Here is a 20,586-nt window from a genome sequence, read left to right as displayed (position 1 = left end):
TAGTTATAATATTATATGAACATGTTTCAGTAAACCAACATTGCACATTTCATTAAAAAAAATACTGACTTTTTCACAATCATGCATGTGTTCCAATGATTCTCTCTCCTCTAAACAAAAAGCGCATAAATCGTTGTCGGATTTCCCAATCATTTTCAAAAAAAGTGTTTGTAGTTAAATTTACGATTCACTCTTGTAACCATTGTAATTTTCTATCTTTTGTGTTGTTTTAGACTAAGGATGGTTAATTGTGAATTAATTACGTGTATTCTATTGTACAAAGCTTTCAATGATATGAGTTCTGAATATCTACGAGATTTTTTTCTGTTTTGATTTTTTTCAAACTCATGATTCCTATTCACTGCGTTCCGAATTAAATTGGAAAACCAGACCTTGAAAATTATGTAAAATTTTAGAAATTTACATTACTCCTAATATGTCCTTTTAAACTCTCAATTTTGATATCATGAAGTTTTTTGTATCTCAAGTGCAAAAAGGTCATTATTTATTTCCTTCACTAGTATTAATTTCTTTTACACCTGTAGTGTTAGAGGACATGGTTATATATCTATTTTATGTAATGATTGATTTGTGTTGCTTATGTTGTGTTGACACTAACAGAAAAATTAAGTTTAATTGAATGAATTTTAAGTGCAAAAAGGTCATGTTTAAAACACTATAGCTCACAACAAGCGTTGCGACCCCAGTTTTTCTTTTTAATTTCTCAATTCTTCTTCAATGTAGAAATCAAAATACACTTCCCAAAAAATTGACATTACTCCAAATGTCAGGTGCGAACCTCTTTAAATGTAGAATTATCACCTACCTTACATTGTTATCTCTTACTGTTTTTGGAAGAAATATGAAAACGTTTCTAATTAGTTCTATATACTTGTGTATGTATGTGAAAATATATGTATGGATTTTCGTGACCCCCTCTTCTTTTATTCCCTCGTGCATTACACGTACCTATTCTATACCATGAATACGACCTCCGTACTTGTCGTAAATACCACTTTGTAATACATTGTATATAATCACGGAATCTAACTTTATATGCTTATCTTTGGTTGTACGTATCGCTGTGTGTATATTGTTTGCATTTCAGAAGGCCACGGTGAAGAATAATTTGGTATCTATGTGATACGCATGTTCACATAAGATGCTGTTATCGAAGGCTGCAAACCATTTGAGTTGTCTTTCATTGCTCTCCAATTACTTCCCTTGGGCATATATAAATTAAGTGCCCCGGATTAAATAAACCTTTTCCATTTATAACTGCTACACACAGGTTGGTGTTCTCCTATTTCACAAGAATTTGTATTTAATATCTGAATTTTCAAATACGCAAAACCTCAAATTTGGTTAAGCATAGTTGTTTATTGTGTCTAATTGATTTATTTGTCACATTTTAGCGCATAAGATGTAACGATGGCATGGAATTGTCTGTCTAATTTTACATGCGTCTCTGATCACCGGCCATGCTGGTTTTCTCATTACTTTTAATTTTTTTAATTGATCAAACATTGATTGTTAAATTTTCTAGACATTTTGATACAGCAAAAAAGTACGTACAATGGAAAACGATTCGAATTAATTATTTTTATGACTCAATCCAATTTCAAACTTGAGGGGGGGGGGGGGTATCGTACAAATCAAATGGAATTTATTAATTACTTTTGTTCGCATGCAAACTATTACAAATATATTAATTAAAATTATCCCTACAAGAAGCGAATTGGTAGCGGCGGGTTTTAGTCAGACTTACATTTCTAGTACAATGCAATGGTTATATCGTGGTCACAACACGATATTTACGCGCGAGCTATACTCGCATGACTTGGCGACTGACGTCATAAATTCAAATTGGGATCGAGATGCGAAATTTTTAGCTACTGGGGTTTTCATGGATAACAAGTTGAGTATTTTTTACCTTTGCATGCCTAGTCATCTAGATTCAATCATTACCCTGGTGCAGTGACCTAGACTACAAACTCTTATATCTGTTTCTCTGGTAATCAAAGCCTTAAGCTGATTTACCAAGTATATACATAGCCGCTAGCAGTTACGGGATTTCGGTCAATTCTTTTCAATAAGCAATATTCATTACCCCAGACCGAAAAGCTAGAGATCTGTATTATTCGATCTTCATTTACCGATTTATGTAGGTACATGTATATGATTTAAATGAGTTGAATTTTCATTGGGGGAATCATTGCACAAGGCGGTCAACTGTCATGCCACGCAAACGACAGACATCAGACTAACCACCCAAAAGGGCCAAAAGGGGGATACCGCAAGACGGACAAGCCTTGCCACCGCCTGATCCACAACCTGCCAAGGGTAAAAGTCAACAATCGATGGATACCCCACAGTACCCTTCTCATTCCCAGTTAAGTTTACCGGCCCCGCTGCAGGGTACAGAGAACCAACAAAATCTGCAGATTCCACAGCAGCGTATACAGAAAATTTTGCTTCCCCCACAGCAGAGCCCACCAGGGGTACAGCAGCCAGCAGAAGGTAATGATGTTGTACCAATGCAATCAGTGCATAATTTAGGCATGCACGTTAGCGAGTCAGTTACGCACAATATAGTGCAAGGGAAATTTATCGAACTTCAATCTCTCATCCCATCTACTGGGGGTCATGGTGCTAATACAAGTCAAAGAAACTTGGTACTCACTAGCGCAGGGGAGATAATCACGAAAGAGGCTACAAAAAAGATTGACTCCATTGATAAATGGACTGATGCAATGCTAATATTTGCATCAATATATCTGGCCTCACACCCTGCTAAATCATCTGAGTTACTAAAGTACATCCATACAGTAAGGCTAGGGGCAGCAAGAGGGGCAGTAAGTTGGTTTGATTATGACACCCAATACAGACGTCACAAGGCCATCAATCCAGTCAGCTCCTGGGGGGGGGGGAAGTTGATACTGAATTATGGTTACTTTATATGTCACCTAAACCCTACATTCCATCACAAACAACACAAAAGTGCTTCGACTACAACTTCAAGGGCATTTGCACAAAAATGCAATGCCATTATTCTCATTCGTGCACTCGTTGTAGTGGCCTGCACCCGCAAGTTAATTGCAACCCAAATAAGCCCCAGTTCTATACACCTTTTGGACAAAAATCGGGTCAATCATCTTTTCACCGGCCAAACCCCTCGTACACCTCGTCCAATCACCATACAGGGTTTCAAAACCAACAGCAATATTGGAGACAGCAGTCACCACAACCACACAAATTCAGTAATGCAGGCAACCAAAAACATATGGGAACTTGGAAAAACCCCAATCAATAAATCAGTGCTAAAAACTACATGGTAAACTATCCTAATAGATCTATAGCAAACAAATTATCGTCAGGATTTTCCTATGGATTCCATTTACATTATTCAGGTCCAAGAACCCATCTAGAAAATAGTAATTTAGTTTCAGCATGTCAACATCCCCACGAAATTATGGAAAAAATAAACAACGAGGTCAAATTAGGAAGGATTGGGGGACCATTTAAGAAACTGCCTATATCTAATCTGCGCATATCTCCTATTGGAATTGTTTCGAAAGGTGATGATGCAGGGTGGCGCCTTATTACTCATTTGTCATTTCCTCCGGATAATAGCGTGAACCTGTATATTGACCCTTTAGAATCCACAGTGCATTATACATCTTTTGATTCTGTAGTCCAAATGTTAGCTAAAGTAGGTAGGTAGGGGGGCTAATATTGGGAAGATGGATATTAAATCAGCATTTAGACTTCTACCTATTAATCCAGGCGACTTTGACCTATTAGGAATCAAGGTAGATGGAAATTATTTATATAGACAAGTGCCTTTCAATGGGTTGTTCTTTATCATGCAAAGTTTTCCAGGAGTTCGCTACTTTTTTTTTTTTTTTTTTACAATGGGTTGTGGAACAAAAGAGTGGCCTGACTACCATTGATCATTACCTAGATGATTTTATTTTCGCTGGCAAGGATTTTTTAAATTGTTCAAAGTTAATGGTTACATTTAAACAAACAAGTCAGGAATTAGGGATTCCATTGGCAGAGGACAAATCTCTAGGTCCCACACATAGTCTTGTGTTTTTAGGGCTAGAAATTGATACTGTTGACATGATGGTACGGGTTCCAGCTGCAAAGTGCATAGAACTTAGTCTATTGCAAAAGCAACTTGTAAACAGAAAGCGGGTAACGCTACGACAATTAGTCATTGTTAGGGAATCTCAATTTCTTTACTAAAGCTATTGCACCAGGTAGGGCTTTTGTTAGGCGAATGCATGATGCAACCATTGGTGTGCGGCAGTCACACCACTCAGTGAAATTGAATCAAGAAATGAAGGAAAATATGCAATTGTGGTTAACATTTTTGCAAGAGTTTAACGGGAAAGTGTACTTTTGTGAGTTGGAGTGGTCTTCCAACTTGGTGATAGACTTGTTTACAGACAGCTCAGGTGCTAAGGATCTGGGATGTGGGGCATACTTTCAAGGGGAATGGTGCTACTTTCCTTGGCCTTCTGGTTGGTATAGATCAGATATCCTATCAGACATGACAACACTTGAGTTGATCCCAGTGGTATTAGCCACAAGTCTATGGGGGAGAAATCTTTAAAATAGGAAAGTACTGTTTCACATTGATAACCAGGCACTGGTCACTATCCTCAGCAAGCAAACATCGAAATCAAAGAGAGTGATGAGTTTGTTCCGTCCTTTCATAATAAAATGTATGTTGAACAACTTGTTGTTCAGGGCAGTGTACATAAATACTAAATATATTGAAATTGCTGATTCAATTTCTCGTAAACAGTAGCAACGCTTCCACCAGGTCGCGCCTCATGCACAGACCTCACCATTGAGCATTCCAGACAGCTTCCAGTCTCTCATCTCCAAGCTGAAGTAGGCAAACTTCTTCATACAGCCCTCTCTGGAAATACGCACAAGGCGTACCAAACTGGCCTCCAGGTTTATCATAGTTTCTATAGTCAATATGGTCATAATTCCCCATGGCCACCCTCTCTCGATTCAGTAGTTCAGTTTGTAGCATACTTTTTACTTAAGGGTCTTACCAATGCAACGGCGTGTTCCTACCTAGCAGGTTTATCCCACTTTGTAAAATTGCAAGGCTACCAAGATCAGGCAGGATTGCAGATTGCCAATTACAAAGCAACTTTTGCAAGATATAATAGCAATACTGCCCAGTGTAGGCACAAACAACTATGGAACACTATTGTTTTTTGCTGCCTTCACTACTGCCTTTCGTGGGTTCTTGAGAGTTAGTGAAGTAGTTGTATCACACAAAACAATCAAAGGGTCTTACTGAGGGAAAATCTACATATTGATCATATCAATTCATGTCTGCAGCTTGAAGTAAACTTTTCCAAACTGACCAAGCTGGCAGGGGAACAACTTTACCAATCCAAAGCACGGGTGATATTGCATGTCCTTACAAAATTCTCACAAAGTTCTTGATGATGAGGTCAAATCCTAAAGGTCCACTTTTTTGTCATTTTTGTGGTTCCCCTATTACTAGGTATAAATTTACATCTGTCTGGGAAAAGGCAATATCAGCTCTCAAATTGGATACAAAAGCCTATAAATCTCATTCCTTTAGAATAGGGGCCATAGAGTGTTCGAGGGTGGGGGTTCCATCATTCACTACCCTGACATATCCGACCATCCTCAATGTTTTCAATCCGATGGGGTACATTTATCACAATTGGGCAATCAAATATTCTTGAATACCTTGCAAGGCGGACTGGAATCTATCATGAAATTGAAGGCCCAAGTTTACCCCCCATTATAAGTTTTCCCACACGTAACCTGACAGGGCACGGCTGCCGCTCTTATCCCCACCCAATCGGTGGCGGAGACCCAACTGAAAGGGCTTTGGTGCAAAGCTGTTGCAGTTGAGTCATTTGGCCCAACGAGCGACTTATTATGTACATGTGAAAAATATGACATTTGATTTGAAAATTCTGCTCCTCCCAGGCTTAAGGCCATGTTTGTTTGATGTGTTTGAATCTCGACCTTGACATCTACATCTCCCAGTGTCAAGGTCATATGTGGGTTTTTAATTTGACCTTGACCTCTGCATATCCCAGGGTCAAGGTCATCCCCAATTGATATTGACTTTGATATGATGCTTTTGGGGCTTGTCATTTGTGTGAGGCAGCCCACAATTTGAACTTTATTTGTTTGCTTTTGATACTTTAATCAGCCGTGCCCTTTATCGCCAAATAAAATATATAAAAACGTATTGCTTGTGTCTGTTTGCACTCTCTGAGATAATGTCTTGTATTGATATGCGTATCTTTTCATTAGATAATTGGTACCGTAAAAGTTTTACATTATAACGATAATAAAATGTGTAAATGCTGACTTTCAACCAGACTGATTAAACCACTGCAGCATTAATATAGTTGTCAGTAACCTTACTTCATTTTAAAAATTGATCATACTTAAAAGCAGTATTGATACCAAGATTATTAAATTCAAAGGGAGTCTTACTTGAAATTCTAAATAATTATTGTAGAGAACTTAACGTTGATATATACTATATGTTAAAATGTTCAACCACTGATGTGGAGAATTAAAACAAAACTAAATTACCACTATTTATAAAGAAATGTTGTGTTGCTTTAATGAATGTAAAAGCGAACATAATTATGATAAAAGATTGCCTGATGATATTTTACAACAACCATTATGGTACAACACAAATCTGAAATGCAAAGGAAAACCCATTTTCTTCAATAATTGGTCGAGATCTGGTATCTTATATGTTAGTGATTTGTTTAATGGTGGAATTTTTAAACCGCTAGAACATTATTCAAATATCAATGACAAATCTAACTGGCTATGTGAATACAAAATTATTATGACAATCATGGGAAAAATTCGAGGACTACACGATTTTTCAAATTCAAGCTGTGTAAATAAACAAAATGTCACTAATATTAACTTCCTTTTTGGATTTACCAATATACTTAAAAAATCAAGTAATTTTTCAGAAATAAAAATTAAATGAAAAAAAGTTTTGCAAACCTAATTTTCAGGCATTACTGTCTGAAGAATTCAGAATATACGCTGATTCAAATTGGATAAATATTTATAAATGTAAGATTGAAGATTTGAAAGACAAACAAATAGCGGAATTCAGTTGTAAGTTATTGAATAACATATTATGTAATAATGCATATATTAGCAAATGTAAAAATAAGTTGTAAAGAATGAATGTACACATTGTAAGCAAGTTGAGACTACAAAACATTTGATTTACAAGCGTGATAATGTTTTGAATATATGGAACACTGTTAACAGTTATCTATCCTTCAAAGTTCAATGGAAGCACATTGTTATTGGATTTTTTTCTAGAACAAAATGGTAAAACCAAATCCTTAAATTTATCTATTACTTATGTAGCCTATAGAATATATAAACATAAAATCTTAAGAAGATTACATTCTTTAAGTGAAACGACTTTTAATATGCATAATCATGTTACAAAAACAATATGTTTCTATTCATCAGTATTGAAGTATATAAATGTAAAAAGAGCATACATGTTTTGAACATCTTTGTAAATTAATGTAACTTGACTTCTGTGAAGAGACCAGTATCTATTATCCTTTAAAAATATTTATCATTATAACTATACGGTCAACTTACGACTACATTGTTTATACATTACTCTTTAAAGGACACAACGCATGTTTCTAAACTTTTTCATTTTTTTTCAGCAAAATTAACTCTTTTTATGCCTAAAACTACTTTAAATGTGTTTTAAATGAAATATTTTGCGTAGTTTTCGAGTTTGAAAGCGATGAAATTCAAATCTTGCGATATGCATATTTTCTTTCGCTAGTTTACGCACCATTATGTGTGACGTCATATGCGCCCTCGGGGTTTGGAAACATCTATTAGCCATTTCATAAACAGATTAGATTTTATGGACAAAAAACCAATTATCACGTTAACGGCTTGTAAATAATAATACATTAAGATGTTTTGTGCTGTGCTCGGGTGTACTAGTTGTCGATAGAAAGGATTTAGACTGAGTATTTTTCAATTTTTCGAAGGAAAGTACGAGAAAAAAGACGTGGGTAATTTTTTTTGTTATTCTTCTATATCAACAATGTATATGATATTTCTATGACTTTTAATAAATATTTGATATATATTATTATACATACAGTGGTATTAAGTATTTTTATTTTAATTATATATATGCCTTATATAAAATAATAATCATAATAAAATACATTCAATCCAATGGGCCCCTGGCACCATTGGTGAGAATTATGCGAGAGTACCCGAGGATATTTTATCCCAACTAATAGCATGTATACTTTCTAATGAATTATGAAATTATGTTTAAAAAACTTTGTTGAATATGCTGGACTTAAAAAATTAAAAAAGCAGTATTAGCTGAGCTTCCTAATCACTTTGGCAAAATCTAATAGGGCCAATCCTCCAAAAGTATATCATGCTCTTCTATAAAAAAAAAAAAAGAGAGTAAAGGATGTAAAGATATGTACATTATTCTTTTGCACACAAAAAGAGAGACAATTACTTCTGTAAAATAAAAACTGTAAAGATAATGGGTACAATTTTGCTGAAACTAATTGGAATAAGATTTTTGAACTCCCCATCAAAATTACACAAGAGTCAAAATTAAAAGACTCTTCAATGTACAGCTTTTGTGGTTTTGATATCAAAACATTAGAAAATCTATTTTTTGATTGTATACAAATAAAGGAATTATGGTGTGATGTTGAACAATGGATTTTGGAACAGTTTCATTCCTCTGTAAATTTTGACAAGCTCACTGTACTATTTGGTAAATACTGTATTAGACATATGTATAAAGTTCAAAACTTGATTTTGCTTATAGTAAAACAATGTATTTTTCTTGTAAATATCAAAATAGTCCGAAAGTACAGATATCTTCGATTAGAAAAATAGTTACGGACAGAATTGTGGTTGAGAAGTATTTGCTGTTAAGAAACTGTAGATATGATGAATATGAAACTCACTGGCAGAGAATAGTTGAAAACTTATGATTAGTAAGTAGGTCTATATATACTTTTTCATCAAATAGGTTTGTGCTTCTTTTTTGTGTGGTTTGATATTATATATAGATCTATTATAGTTATCAACATCTGTTACCAAGAAAATAATACTTGTGTACCCCCCCCCCCCATCTCTCTCTCCTGAAAAAGATTTTTACATTTACATCATACATATACTTAGATAAAAGAATAAGATAAATATGAAATGTAGACAGTATACCTGATGTTATTGAGATCGTATTTCAAAATGAATTTAATATGTTGTGTGAAAATATCCATGTAACCTATTTCTCATATGTATGCAACAGTGATGTATGTGTGAAGTGAATATTCCGTAAATTAAAAAAAAAATATATAAAAAAAAGAAGATGATGTAATAAAAATATTGAGTATCGTTATACATTATGGCATATGTTTACCATCAATGTTTGTTCAACTTGTGTTTTTCTAATTTTATTAAAGAAAGCGCTGGAGTTCTTCTTTCATGTTTTGAAACTTATATCAGAGATAGATATATCTATTACCGAATTCGATACATGACCCCTGGGTCGAGGCCTCTGCTGGTGGACTGTTAGTCCCCAAGGGTCTCTACAGCCCAGTAACTAAGTACTTCGTTACTAGCTTGAAAATACGGATGTATATTTAATTGCTGTTAAAAAATTTAGAAATTCATTTCAAAATTAAGGATTGTCTCCCTCATACATAACTCTTATCCTTAGACGAATTTGGCTCCACTTTTTTTGGCACGCTGTTTTTGGCTATAATAGCTCTAAAACTTCATTGCTATTTCGGATTTCAAACATTTCGGTTGAGCATCACTGAAGAGACATTATTTGTCGAAATGAGCATCTGGTGCATCAAAATTGGTACCGTATAAGTTTTACATTCAATGTAATAAAATAAATGTGCCGTTCTTAAAAGAATAAACTAGAACGAGTCGACTGGAACTCCATATATATTCTTTATTCGGGACTTTCCTCATGAGACGAGGGTAAAAAACTATAAAACAAATAAGAAACAATCATAAAACACTGATCAACTTCATCAAAATGTTGGCGAAAACGTGAACACAATAAAAAACTATTTAACCAGTCATGGCTCTATACGTATTACAAACGTATGGTAAACGTATGACAAACGTTTCGAGTGAAAATAGGTCACATTATTGAAAATAAACCATGAAGAGTCAGAAAACGATTACACATAATCATACCTATAGAAAAGCATCCATAACATTGTAAAGTTATTGTTTGCAAAGATATTTAAGCAAACTTACTCCTTAAGGAGGCCCAAATACCCAAAATTTACAGAGACATAAAGCATGCTACAGCGTCACGGAAGTATACACTAAAACACTAGTACACAAACCGGAGCGGTAAAATTCCGGACCGCGACATCACAATAAAGGTACATAAAACACAGTCATAATTATCACATTTCCATTATGATTTGTACATAATCTACAAAGCAACTAGAGCTACGCATTTCGTAGTTTAGATTGACTTCCCTTTGCTTCCGAACATTTGTAATGCTGTATCATCGTGGTACTTTATATTACTGTCATTAGTTCATAATAAGATCTGTGTGATTAAATGTGGACGAATCATTCGTACAAAATAATCCTGTTTTGAATTATTTCTAATTCCTTCTTTGTCTCTTCAATGGAGTAAGGTCTTGCGCCGCTGCATCCACTACACAACCTAATCCAGAGTAGTGTTTTAACAGAGCTCGCCAAACAGGGTCACATGCAAGCAAGTTCTTATTTCCTGCAAATATAGAGAAATTGCGAATGATTATCAGTTACATCTATGACGAAGAGCATGACTTAGTAATCTTTCTAAACCTATCGGTTTGACGATGAATTTCTCGGGTTGGCTTTGTTACAATGTTACAATGGACCCTTGATTACATGGAATACTTACAGTACAGTACATATCTTTATACTATTAAATAAAAAAGAAGACAACAAACGATGACCAATTTCACAATTCCTATAAAATTAGGAGCAGGGCAACCACGGACCCCAACACACCAGTGTGGAGTCCGGTGTCTATGAGAAATATCCCCTTTTGATCGGCCACACCCGCTCTGATCCCTATTTCTTGATCAGGTAAAAGGAGCAATCCATAGTCAAAATCAGCACGTGAAGAACGGTCTTACAATTACTATGAAACACGTCAGACACTATTTAACCCAATGTCCAGTTGTATTTACAAATTATATCATTATAAGGATTATAAAATTTGTCAAATATTAAGATTAAACGAGACTGTAACATAACCGTATTTGTCATTAGCTTGACTCGGTTCAAAGATTGATACGAGTAATACACAGAACATGTTGTCGCGTATCGAATCAGTTAAGAGACATAAACATCATATGCAGGTGATAATTAAATACTGCTACATAAATATGGGATGTCGACGATGGAAAAGTGAAATCATCCTGTTTGTCATTATGCTGAGTTGCTAATTTGCCGTTAAACTTCCAGATATGAAGCAGATACGGAAAGATTCTGTAGTTCCCTGGGATATATCGAATCGACATATGAAGTAGAATGAGTATTGTTAAAAGTTGATACGTCTTCAATATGTTTAAATATCGAGTTGAAGGCCACAGTAAGAAGTTTTTTTCATGCAGAAGCTTTTGAATAAATCACGAAGTCAGGTCAGCTAATGAAGGAGCACAATTCGTGTCCATGGGCAATTCAACAGACTGTTGGAAGACCTGATCACCAAAGACTACGTAGATATCGGCAATGAGGAATTCCGCCTTTTTAATGTAAATTTCAGAGAACTTGTGCGTAGAATCACAATAGTATTTTAAAGTAAATTTTTGGTCACAACATATAAATATTTCCGTGTTTCCTTTTTATTGCCGAAGCAGTTGTCTATGATGCCAAAATGGCTAGTCTTTAAGTTATCGTGAATTTTCGTATAAAGCTTAGAAGGGTGTATGTTTTGATGCTTTGATTTTGGAAAAGGTTTGCGTTTTCAAATTTACTAAAAGCACTTTGAATTTTTTAGAATCCACATATGATTTACAATACTTCTCAGATATGTTCTGGCACAATACATCTGAAATGTCTCCTTTGTAGCAATTAATATAATCATGACGAGCAGATATAGGAGCTAGGTAGAGCAGTACTTGGTCCAGCATTACAAAAAGTAAAATGCACTTATCCAGACATTTTTGTGTAGTTATTGCACAATAATCACACATACACCGGTATATCCAAACTTCAAAGGTCACAATGTAAATACTTAGCATAAACATAATTGTATAATACGGTGTGCTTAAAATCGTTATTTTTAATAATACCGACGGTATCTTCAAACCTTCATCTTAAATTAACAAATATAGGATCTGAGTCCTACATCTTCCCTAATCGACTTGTGGTAAACTTCAACTCCACCCAGTCTTCGTGTGATTTCTTTGTTACCTATAATAATGATGCCCTTTCTTGCACGGGTGAGTGCCACGTTGATCTGGTGTTGGTCCGCAATAAATCCTAGATTGTGTTTGCGCCATCCTAAAGTTGGATTGGTTTCTATTCTGTACCATGGGAGTGATATAACTGTGCTGAATATCACATAATCCCACTCACCACCTGAATGTAACATCGTTTATATTAACATCTGAATGAGTAAAAAAGTAATAGTTTTTGCAAAAATGTGCATGTATAGTACTGGCATATAGCAAAGAGTTGGAAACTGACAAAGAACATGAAGTTTAAATGAAACCAGGTTAAGCAGAACCTTGATGAGAGATAGCTGAGTTTTGTTAGTCCACTCTTACAGACAGCTTACCTTGACTAGACACAACAGTGTGCACTTTGGAATTAATAAAACTTTTCTTTGTAAGTGCCTGTCGTATCACGAAACACTGTGCGTTGTACTGCGACATAACTTTGACTTGATGTGTATCCATTCCTTCATGAGACATCAGAAATTCATACACTTTTACCTATACACAAAAAGAAGATGCTTAGTAATATATACAGTCCACTCCACTTATATTAAAGTCGGTTATATTGAACTATTTGTTATATCGAAGTTAAACTAAATCTCCCAGTAGCAATATTTGTGTATTTCACCATTGGTTGTATTGAACTTTGAATATAATGAATAAATTCAGGTCGGTCCCCTGAATTTCATTATATTCGGAGTAGACTGTATTTTCTCCTGTGTAGAAAATATATCGTATAATCTTTTTCACTTTGCAAATGTGGCAGTACAAAAATATCATTTATTTCCGATGTATTTACTATTTTTTTTCAGCTAATTACATTTTTCGTAAAGTACATGTATTATAAAAATTATAATAATAAGTTCTTATATCGGATTGCGTATGACTTCTCCCGAACATCGCATTAAGTGGATTTTTGTGCTCATTGGATTGAGTTGATTTTTTAGAACATCAAAGTCATTTGTCATAAAGCATTATCCAATGGTAGATATCCTAATAGTAATATGCAACAAGATATGGGAAACTGGTAAGTGGTCAACACCTTGGACGCAATCCCTTATTATCACTCTTCCAAAGAAAGGCAATATCCAACTATGACAGAAGTACCGTACAATAAGCCACATCAGCCATCCAAGCAAAATCATGCTTAAGGTAATCTTGAACAGACTGAAGCACCAAGGGGGAAAAGAATATCGCTGAGAAACAGACGGTTTTCAGGTCAGGCCAGGACACAGTACAACGGAATAAATTTTCAATCTAGGAATACTGTGCGAAAAGTATAACAAACACCAACAAAATTTGTACCATGTGTTCATAGATTTTGAGAAAGATTTCGACCGAGAATGGCATGAAGCATTATGGGCGACAATGAAACTCCTCAATATCAATGTCACCCTCATCAAAGTCATTGAGAGCCTTTACACTTAAGCCACCAACAACATAGGTGAATGGTTCCGAAAAACTGTCGGAGTGCGCCAAGGCTGTCTACTGTCTACCACGCTCTTCAACGTCTTCCTAGAAAGAATCATGACTAATGTAGTTGAGGACCGTGAAAGATCAATCACTTTTGTAGGCAAAACCATCAAAACCTCCGTTTTGCGGACGACATCAATGGATCAGTTGGAGAAAAGCAAGAACTAGTCAATCTAATCAACAGACCCAATAACACTTCCACAGAATATGACAGTCAGTGCAGAAAAGATCAAAGTGACAACCATTCCAACAACCCAATCGGCTTTGTCAACTAAATAATGATCAACAACAAGAAACTTGAACTAGTCAAATAATTGGATGCAACAATCGAAGATGAATGGTCAAGATCAAAAATTCTCTCCAGAATTGCTCAGACCACATCCGCACTGAGAAATTTGATGCCAATATTGAACTATAAAAACATCTTCATCAGCTAAAAAATCAAGACTGATGCGATCCTTAATCATGGTAATCTTCCTCTATGCTTGCGAATCATGGACACTAAAAACTAACTCTCAAAAAGGATCCAAGCAGTTGAAATGAGGTGCTGACTTCTTGACATATCAAACAAAGATCACATTCCCAACGAGAAAATAAAGAGACATATTGAGAATGAAATCGGTCCATATACAGTTCTCCTCATTTCAGTTAGAAGACGCAAGCAGAAATAGTATGGACATGTCACGAGGTCATCAGACCTTGCTATAACAATTCTACAAGGCACAGTACGAGGCGGAAGGCGGAGAGGTCGATAAAGAAAGAGATGGGAAAACAACATCACAGAGAAGACGGTCCTGGAGTTGAGGACGCATTGAGGAGGGATGAATGGAGAAAACTAGTTGATAGGGCTACAGACATGAATCTAAGGGATAAAGGGCATTATCCAATAGTCGTGATTCACTTTCAAGTATAATTTACCGTTCAAACTGTGCAAGACAAAACAGTGTACATCTATTTCGTCGAAAATATGTCCAGCCTTTATCCCCTCAATCTTGTCGGTATGTAAGAATCAGAGATTTGCTTCCTGACCGGGAAGTTGTGATGTCAATTACCGCTCGTGCCATGACCACGTCACCTAACACGGAAACATGGGTAGTGGTTGCTCCTTCGCCAAACGATTGGTATTTGGAAGTGAGAAGCACGAGTTTTTCGGGTATGACCTTACAAATGGAGGTCCCGTGTTGTTGTGGCAGGCGTTGGCACATTAAAGAACCCTCACTGCTACAGCCCTGAGCGCTAAGCATAGGTCTAAAGTGCTACATTAGCAGTTATTTGTTGCAAACATGAACTGTAAAATAGATATTTGGATGCTTTTGTGCTATTTCTATTACCGGAAAATTATTGATTACTTTTCCATTGCATAATTTGCCCATGTTTAAGGTAAACATTGAATATTCATAAAAGAGCATTTCGACGATAGGCATGAGAAATGTGTCTGTAGCAATACTGTAAATCCCTAGATATAAGGGAGGAATTTATTATCGCGTTATTTCGCGAGTAACATCACTCACAAAAAAAATATCTCTCGCTTTTATATTTATATTGCTAAAATACGTGCAAAAACACTTGATCAACAGAACACTCGCGAATTTCTTTTCTCGCGATTTGACGTACATTAGTCATTTCGCGATAATAAGCACTCGCGTAAAATAAGGAATAGCGCATATGAGAAATCTGATACGGATGAAAATTGGAAGATATGTACAATAATATTTTGAAATTGAAAACTTTCAAATTTATATTCTATCGTTGAAAATGCAGTTTTAGTAGAAAGTATTCTGGAAAAAACCCTACTAAACTCTAACCAACGATCTACAGTTGAGTAGTCGATACATTAACCCACGGAGCTGCCTAATTAGGATATTACATTTAAAAAGGAATATACATGTATTGCTGATATTGATATTCAAGTTTCAAAAGAAAGTAAGCCATTATGACGATGTGTTATTCTTTCTTAAAGCTCGGGAAGATAAGCCAACTTTACAGAGCAGTTGCAAAGCAAACGAAATGCTTCTTACAGGATATACAAATAAAAACCATGGGTAAAGACATTAAGAAAATGTTTTCGGAAATGTGCTTTCTCTGAACAAGTCTGCTTTAATCTTTTGCTGTCTTCCCCGTTCACCCATAATATCTACATGTCGAATACCATTGGAAACTCATGAATGTGTGCATATTTACCACGTGATTCACTTCCGCCATATTGCTACGTGACTGTTGATTTCCTTCTTCAGTAGAAACTGATAAGGATTCCTGTTTTCCATCCACGTGACAAAACAAAAGAGGAGTGTTCGCTGTTCGCCAAATTCTTAACCGTTCCGGGGAAGTCCATTTTCCGATGGGTCCAGTTTTAAGTTTTCCCTTGTAAAATTGTTTTGATGGAAAGTCACAAATCTTTGGATTCTAAGGATAAAAAAAGGTGAAATTTTGCTATAATCAATCTTCTTTATTATTATTCTAGTCTAAGATGTGTTGAGACGGGTCTGTCTCAATTGACCCTTCATGCAGTAAAAGCGGCAAAGGGTACTCCATGTTTTTTTTTTTTTTATATCCAAGTCGGATTTAAAAGGCAATCTAATTTATCTCACCTTTCACTATAAAAATTTAATCACTTGATCCATTCTTTCTGCAGCTATAACATTGATGCCGCAATATGATTGAAATATTTTAGATTCTTCGACAGGCATTGAGCAAACAAACAAACGAAACGTTTGAGCAGGTTTTTCCAATCAAAGTAAAAATGTCTGTATATTCCATGTACATGTATACCATCAATTGATGGGTGGTGTCTGATGATTGATTGATTGATTGATGTTTTCCACCACACTAAACAATTTTTCAATTATGTGATGGCGCCCAGTTTTTATTGGTGGAAGAGAGAACCGAGATACAAGTACCTGGGAAGAGACCACCGACCTTCCAAAAGTAAACTGGGAAACTTTCTCACTTACCGGCACGATCAGGATTCGAACCCGCGCCGAAAGAGTTGAGAGGCCGTGTGATTTTGAGCCCGATGCTCTAACCACTCGACCACAGAGGCCCTGTGGTAGTGTCTGAAGAAGTTTGAAGTGAAGCATACGAAATATGCTGATTTTGTGCCGATTTATAGGGAATTCACTATATGTGAGTAACACTACTCAAAAATAATCCAAAGAATGTGTTTAATATGCTTACCATTCTGTACTGAATTTCTAAAAATACAGCATTGTCAGCATAGCGCTCAAAAAGCGATCTCGACAATCCCAGTTCTGCTGCCTCTTGACAAATGATGATTGGTTGGAGTTGTTTGTGATCACCGATAAGAACGACTTGCTCCGCTTTAGTAGCAATAATTGGCGCCATAGTTTCTGGCTCGGTGCACATCCCTGCTTCATCTATAATGAGCTGAAAGATCTTTCCTTCTGTACTTTTAAGAAATTTGGGGTTAGTTGCAACGGCAGTTGTACAGAAAATTACATCATACTGTTTTAACTCCTGTTGTGTGGCCATATTTAGTAACCTTTTATAGTCAAGAATTTTCTCGGGATCATTAGATATGCCATCTACTTTTTCTTTAAAGATTTTATCATATCCCAACAATTTTTCTGCGAATGGTTTTCCTTTTTTACGTATCAAGTTATGGAGGGAGACATTGGCTAAATCCGGATCTGGTCGGTTGTCTTTGCATGAACTCTGGTTTAGGTAATCTCTGCCTGGTATAGGGTATATTGTGCTTTCAATGGAACTTCCGTACATTCTCGCCATGTTGGGACAGAGATCTGGTACGTGTGATCTAATCCATCCTATATTGGAGATAATATAACAGAAATCTAATTGGGAAAGACTATAAAACGAAAATAAAATGTTAGAAAATTGTAGCAATCAAGTAAAACAACTATTAAAATGATGTTCATTGTGCAATACATACGTGCTACTAAATCAACAGATTTGTTAGACGGTCCACAGTACACAACTTGTTTGTGGTCTCCACCGTCCTGTCGGTACTTCAGATTGATTTTCATAAATAACAATATGAGCTTTATTCCAGTTAAAGTCTTTCCTGTCCCTGTTATGATAAAGGATAAAACATGAATTGTGCTTTAAGTGACTATTTAAGAAATAATTTCGCGTTTTCATGGATGTTGCAGGATAACGTACAAGGTACAAAAATGCTGTTTTGGAATATAAAAGAAAAGGTGTTTCAAACAAACCGAGGAGGTTATCCTGTTAATAAGTTTATTTTACTACGGCTCATAGATATACAGCCGATCGTTTATCTATACAGCTACGAATTAGGTCACTATGACGTCATGGCAATTTCCAAAATGGACTAGACCTACATTTTTTGTTGACGAAAAAAGAGAGATGGTCGCGTATACTAGATTTATTTTGAACAAGTATTTAGTTTGATGTTGACGGATTGATTATATTAATTGCTTAAAAAAAACTACACGTACGTGGCAGAGGTTTAACGTTTTTGCAATCTATATTAATGAATGTATTGATGAATAAAACTGAATTATCATTTATTGACTTTATTGTTGTATCAGCAAAACACGAAGTGCAAGTGAGATTAGTGTCATTATTTTATGTATGAATAATCAGTTATCATGTATGAATAAATATATACATGTATATACAGAATGATGACCGCGACATTCCTTTGATCTTTGCAATAGCTGTTGTAGGTTTCCGTCCTCTTTCACATATCCCCCTTTCAATTTTTAAACGTCTTCAAACGCATTTGCATCTATTTGTATGCTACAGGTAGCATGCAAGTGATGACATTCCGTTGGCATTCTAGAAATCACGAGTCTAACAGCTGTCACGTTACTCACATCGACCCATTTGAGACCCCACAGAAAGTCAAGATTCATATGCATTCTTCAACAAAGGCACTCTACCTATCAGTATGGTTGTTCATTAATCTATATGAATTAAATTTTTCTTTAAGGAAATATTCTTAAAATCCATACAAAAAAACAATATATCCCAGTGAACTCGAAATAAAAGACACCACAGAATCGTCCAATTCTGCTTCTTACTTAGATATTTTATTGAAAGTAGATATTAACGGCAAGTAACAACTCAACGTTAGGACAAACGAAATGATTTAAGCTTCTTCATCGTCAACGTCTCATATCTATGTAGCAATCACCCTGCATATGGTGTTTATATCTCTCAACTGATTCGATACGCAAGAGCTTGTTCTGCGTATGGTCAATTTTTAAAGCAAGGTAGGCTACTGACAAACAAGTTGAGGGTGTAGGAGTTTCAACAGTCTCATTTAAAGACAGCATTTTGCAAATTCTATGGTCATTATAACGATGTGGTTTGCCAATACAACCTATCATTGGGTCAAATGCGCTCTGACATGTTTCATACGGATTGTTAGGCTGTTCTTAGCACACTGATTTTGACTACGGATAACTCCGTTTACCTGATCAAGATATTACGGCGGGTGTGACCGGTCGACAGGCGATGCTTACTCCTACCAGGCACCTGATACCACCTCTGGTGTGTCCAGGAGTCCGTGTTTACCAGCTCTCTATTTTGTATTGCTTATAGGAGTTATGAGATTGATCATTGTTCGTTATCTTCATCTTTCATTCCTGCTAAAGCTAAAGGCTCACCTTGCATCTGCAGTCGTAATGATCACATATTTCGCCCTCTATCTTGATCCGTTAAACAAAGTAATCTGTTAACAAAATCAATAAAGAACGGTCATACAATTTGTATGAAACACGTCAATATTGATATTGTGTTTAATTACTAGTGTAATCTTGTTTTTTGACATGCTTGCACTTCCTCATTTTATCTAAATGGACTTCAGTTAATCCTTACCATATGAATACCCTTTTCCCTAGTCAAGGGGTTGAACAATTGAAACAATGTTGCTGATGTTTACATTACATATAAGCTTACATTTTACAAAAACATATTGTAACCTTTCTTTTTAAATCTAATGAGTTGGAATAAAAATGCAAGGAAGATTATGATTATTTCCCATGAAGGTCCTTAATTTTTCAAAAGATGTATATTTCCGATCAAGTCAAATGATCTCCCGCTGACCGATCTTATATGATATGTAAAACTGAAACATTTTAGGATCACCATGGTCGCTTTTAAAAAGGCGAAGATAACAAATATCGATTGCTATATTTAGCTCTAAAACTTCATAGTTATTTCGGATTTCAAACATTTCGGTTGAGCATCACTGAAGAGACATTATTTGTCGAAATGCGCATCTGGTGCATCAAAATTGGTACCGTATAAGTTTTACATCTAATAAATCATATAAAGTTGAGAGCAGGGCAATCACGGAATCCTTTAAACACCATTTCATGGTATGCGCTGCTCCGGGCATACAAAATATCATATTAACTTTAATTAAAGTACATATTTAACAAATGAACAAAAAAATGAGATATTCTTATGCACATTACAAAAGTGACTGAAATGAATTGAATCACATGCTGGTCTGGATTTTTTTTATCGGGGAAATTGCTTTGGGTTATGTATGAACATACGAACAGTTATCAATCTCATAAATCCCAAGAAGAATGCAAACTTAAGAGACGGAAAC

At 35.5% G+C, this 20,586-nt stretch overlaps 1 protein-coding gene across 5 annotated transcripts in view; it reads right to left on the bottom strand.

The window, feature by feature from the left end:
• Positions 1-10,022: 10,022 nt before the first annotated feature.
• LOC125672130 (helicase with zinc finger domain 2-like) overlaps positions 10,023-20,586 on the bottom strand; it is a 36,032-nt gene continuing 25,468 nt past the window's right edge. For 4 of the 5 annotated variants that reach the window (XM_056162074.1, XM_056162073.1, XM_056162075.1 and 1 more), the window contains exons 13-18: positions 17,929-18,066; positions 17,196-17,803; positions 16,203-16,424; positions 12,890-13,046; positions 12,523-12,690; positions 10,023-10,846 (exon numbers count right to left, since the gene is read on the bottom strand). In XM_056162074.1, coding sequence (XP_056018049.1) covers positions 10,719-10,846; positions 12,523-12,690; positions 12,890-13,046; positions 16,203-16,424; positions 17,196-17,803; positions 17,929-18,066 — 1,421 coding nt within the window. In that variant the 3' untranslated portion in view covers positions 10,023-10,718. Of the gene's footprint in view, positions 10,847-12,522; positions 12,691-12,889; positions 13,047-13,079; positions 14,064-16,202; positions 16,425-17,195; positions 17,804-17,928; positions 18,067-20,586 lie in introns of those variants that run through there. The other variant, XM_056162076.1, reaches the window with a different exon arrangement.

This window comes from Ostrea edulis, chromosome 4, assembly GCF_947568905.1.
Source record: "Ostrea edulis chromosome 4, xbOstEdul1.1, whole genome shotgun sequence".
NCBI classification, from domain to species: Eukaryota; Metazoa; Mollusca; class Bivalvia; order Ostreida; family Ostreidae; genus Ostrea; species Ostrea edulis.
This window is presented reverse-complemented; position numbering and strand designations above follow the sequence as displayed.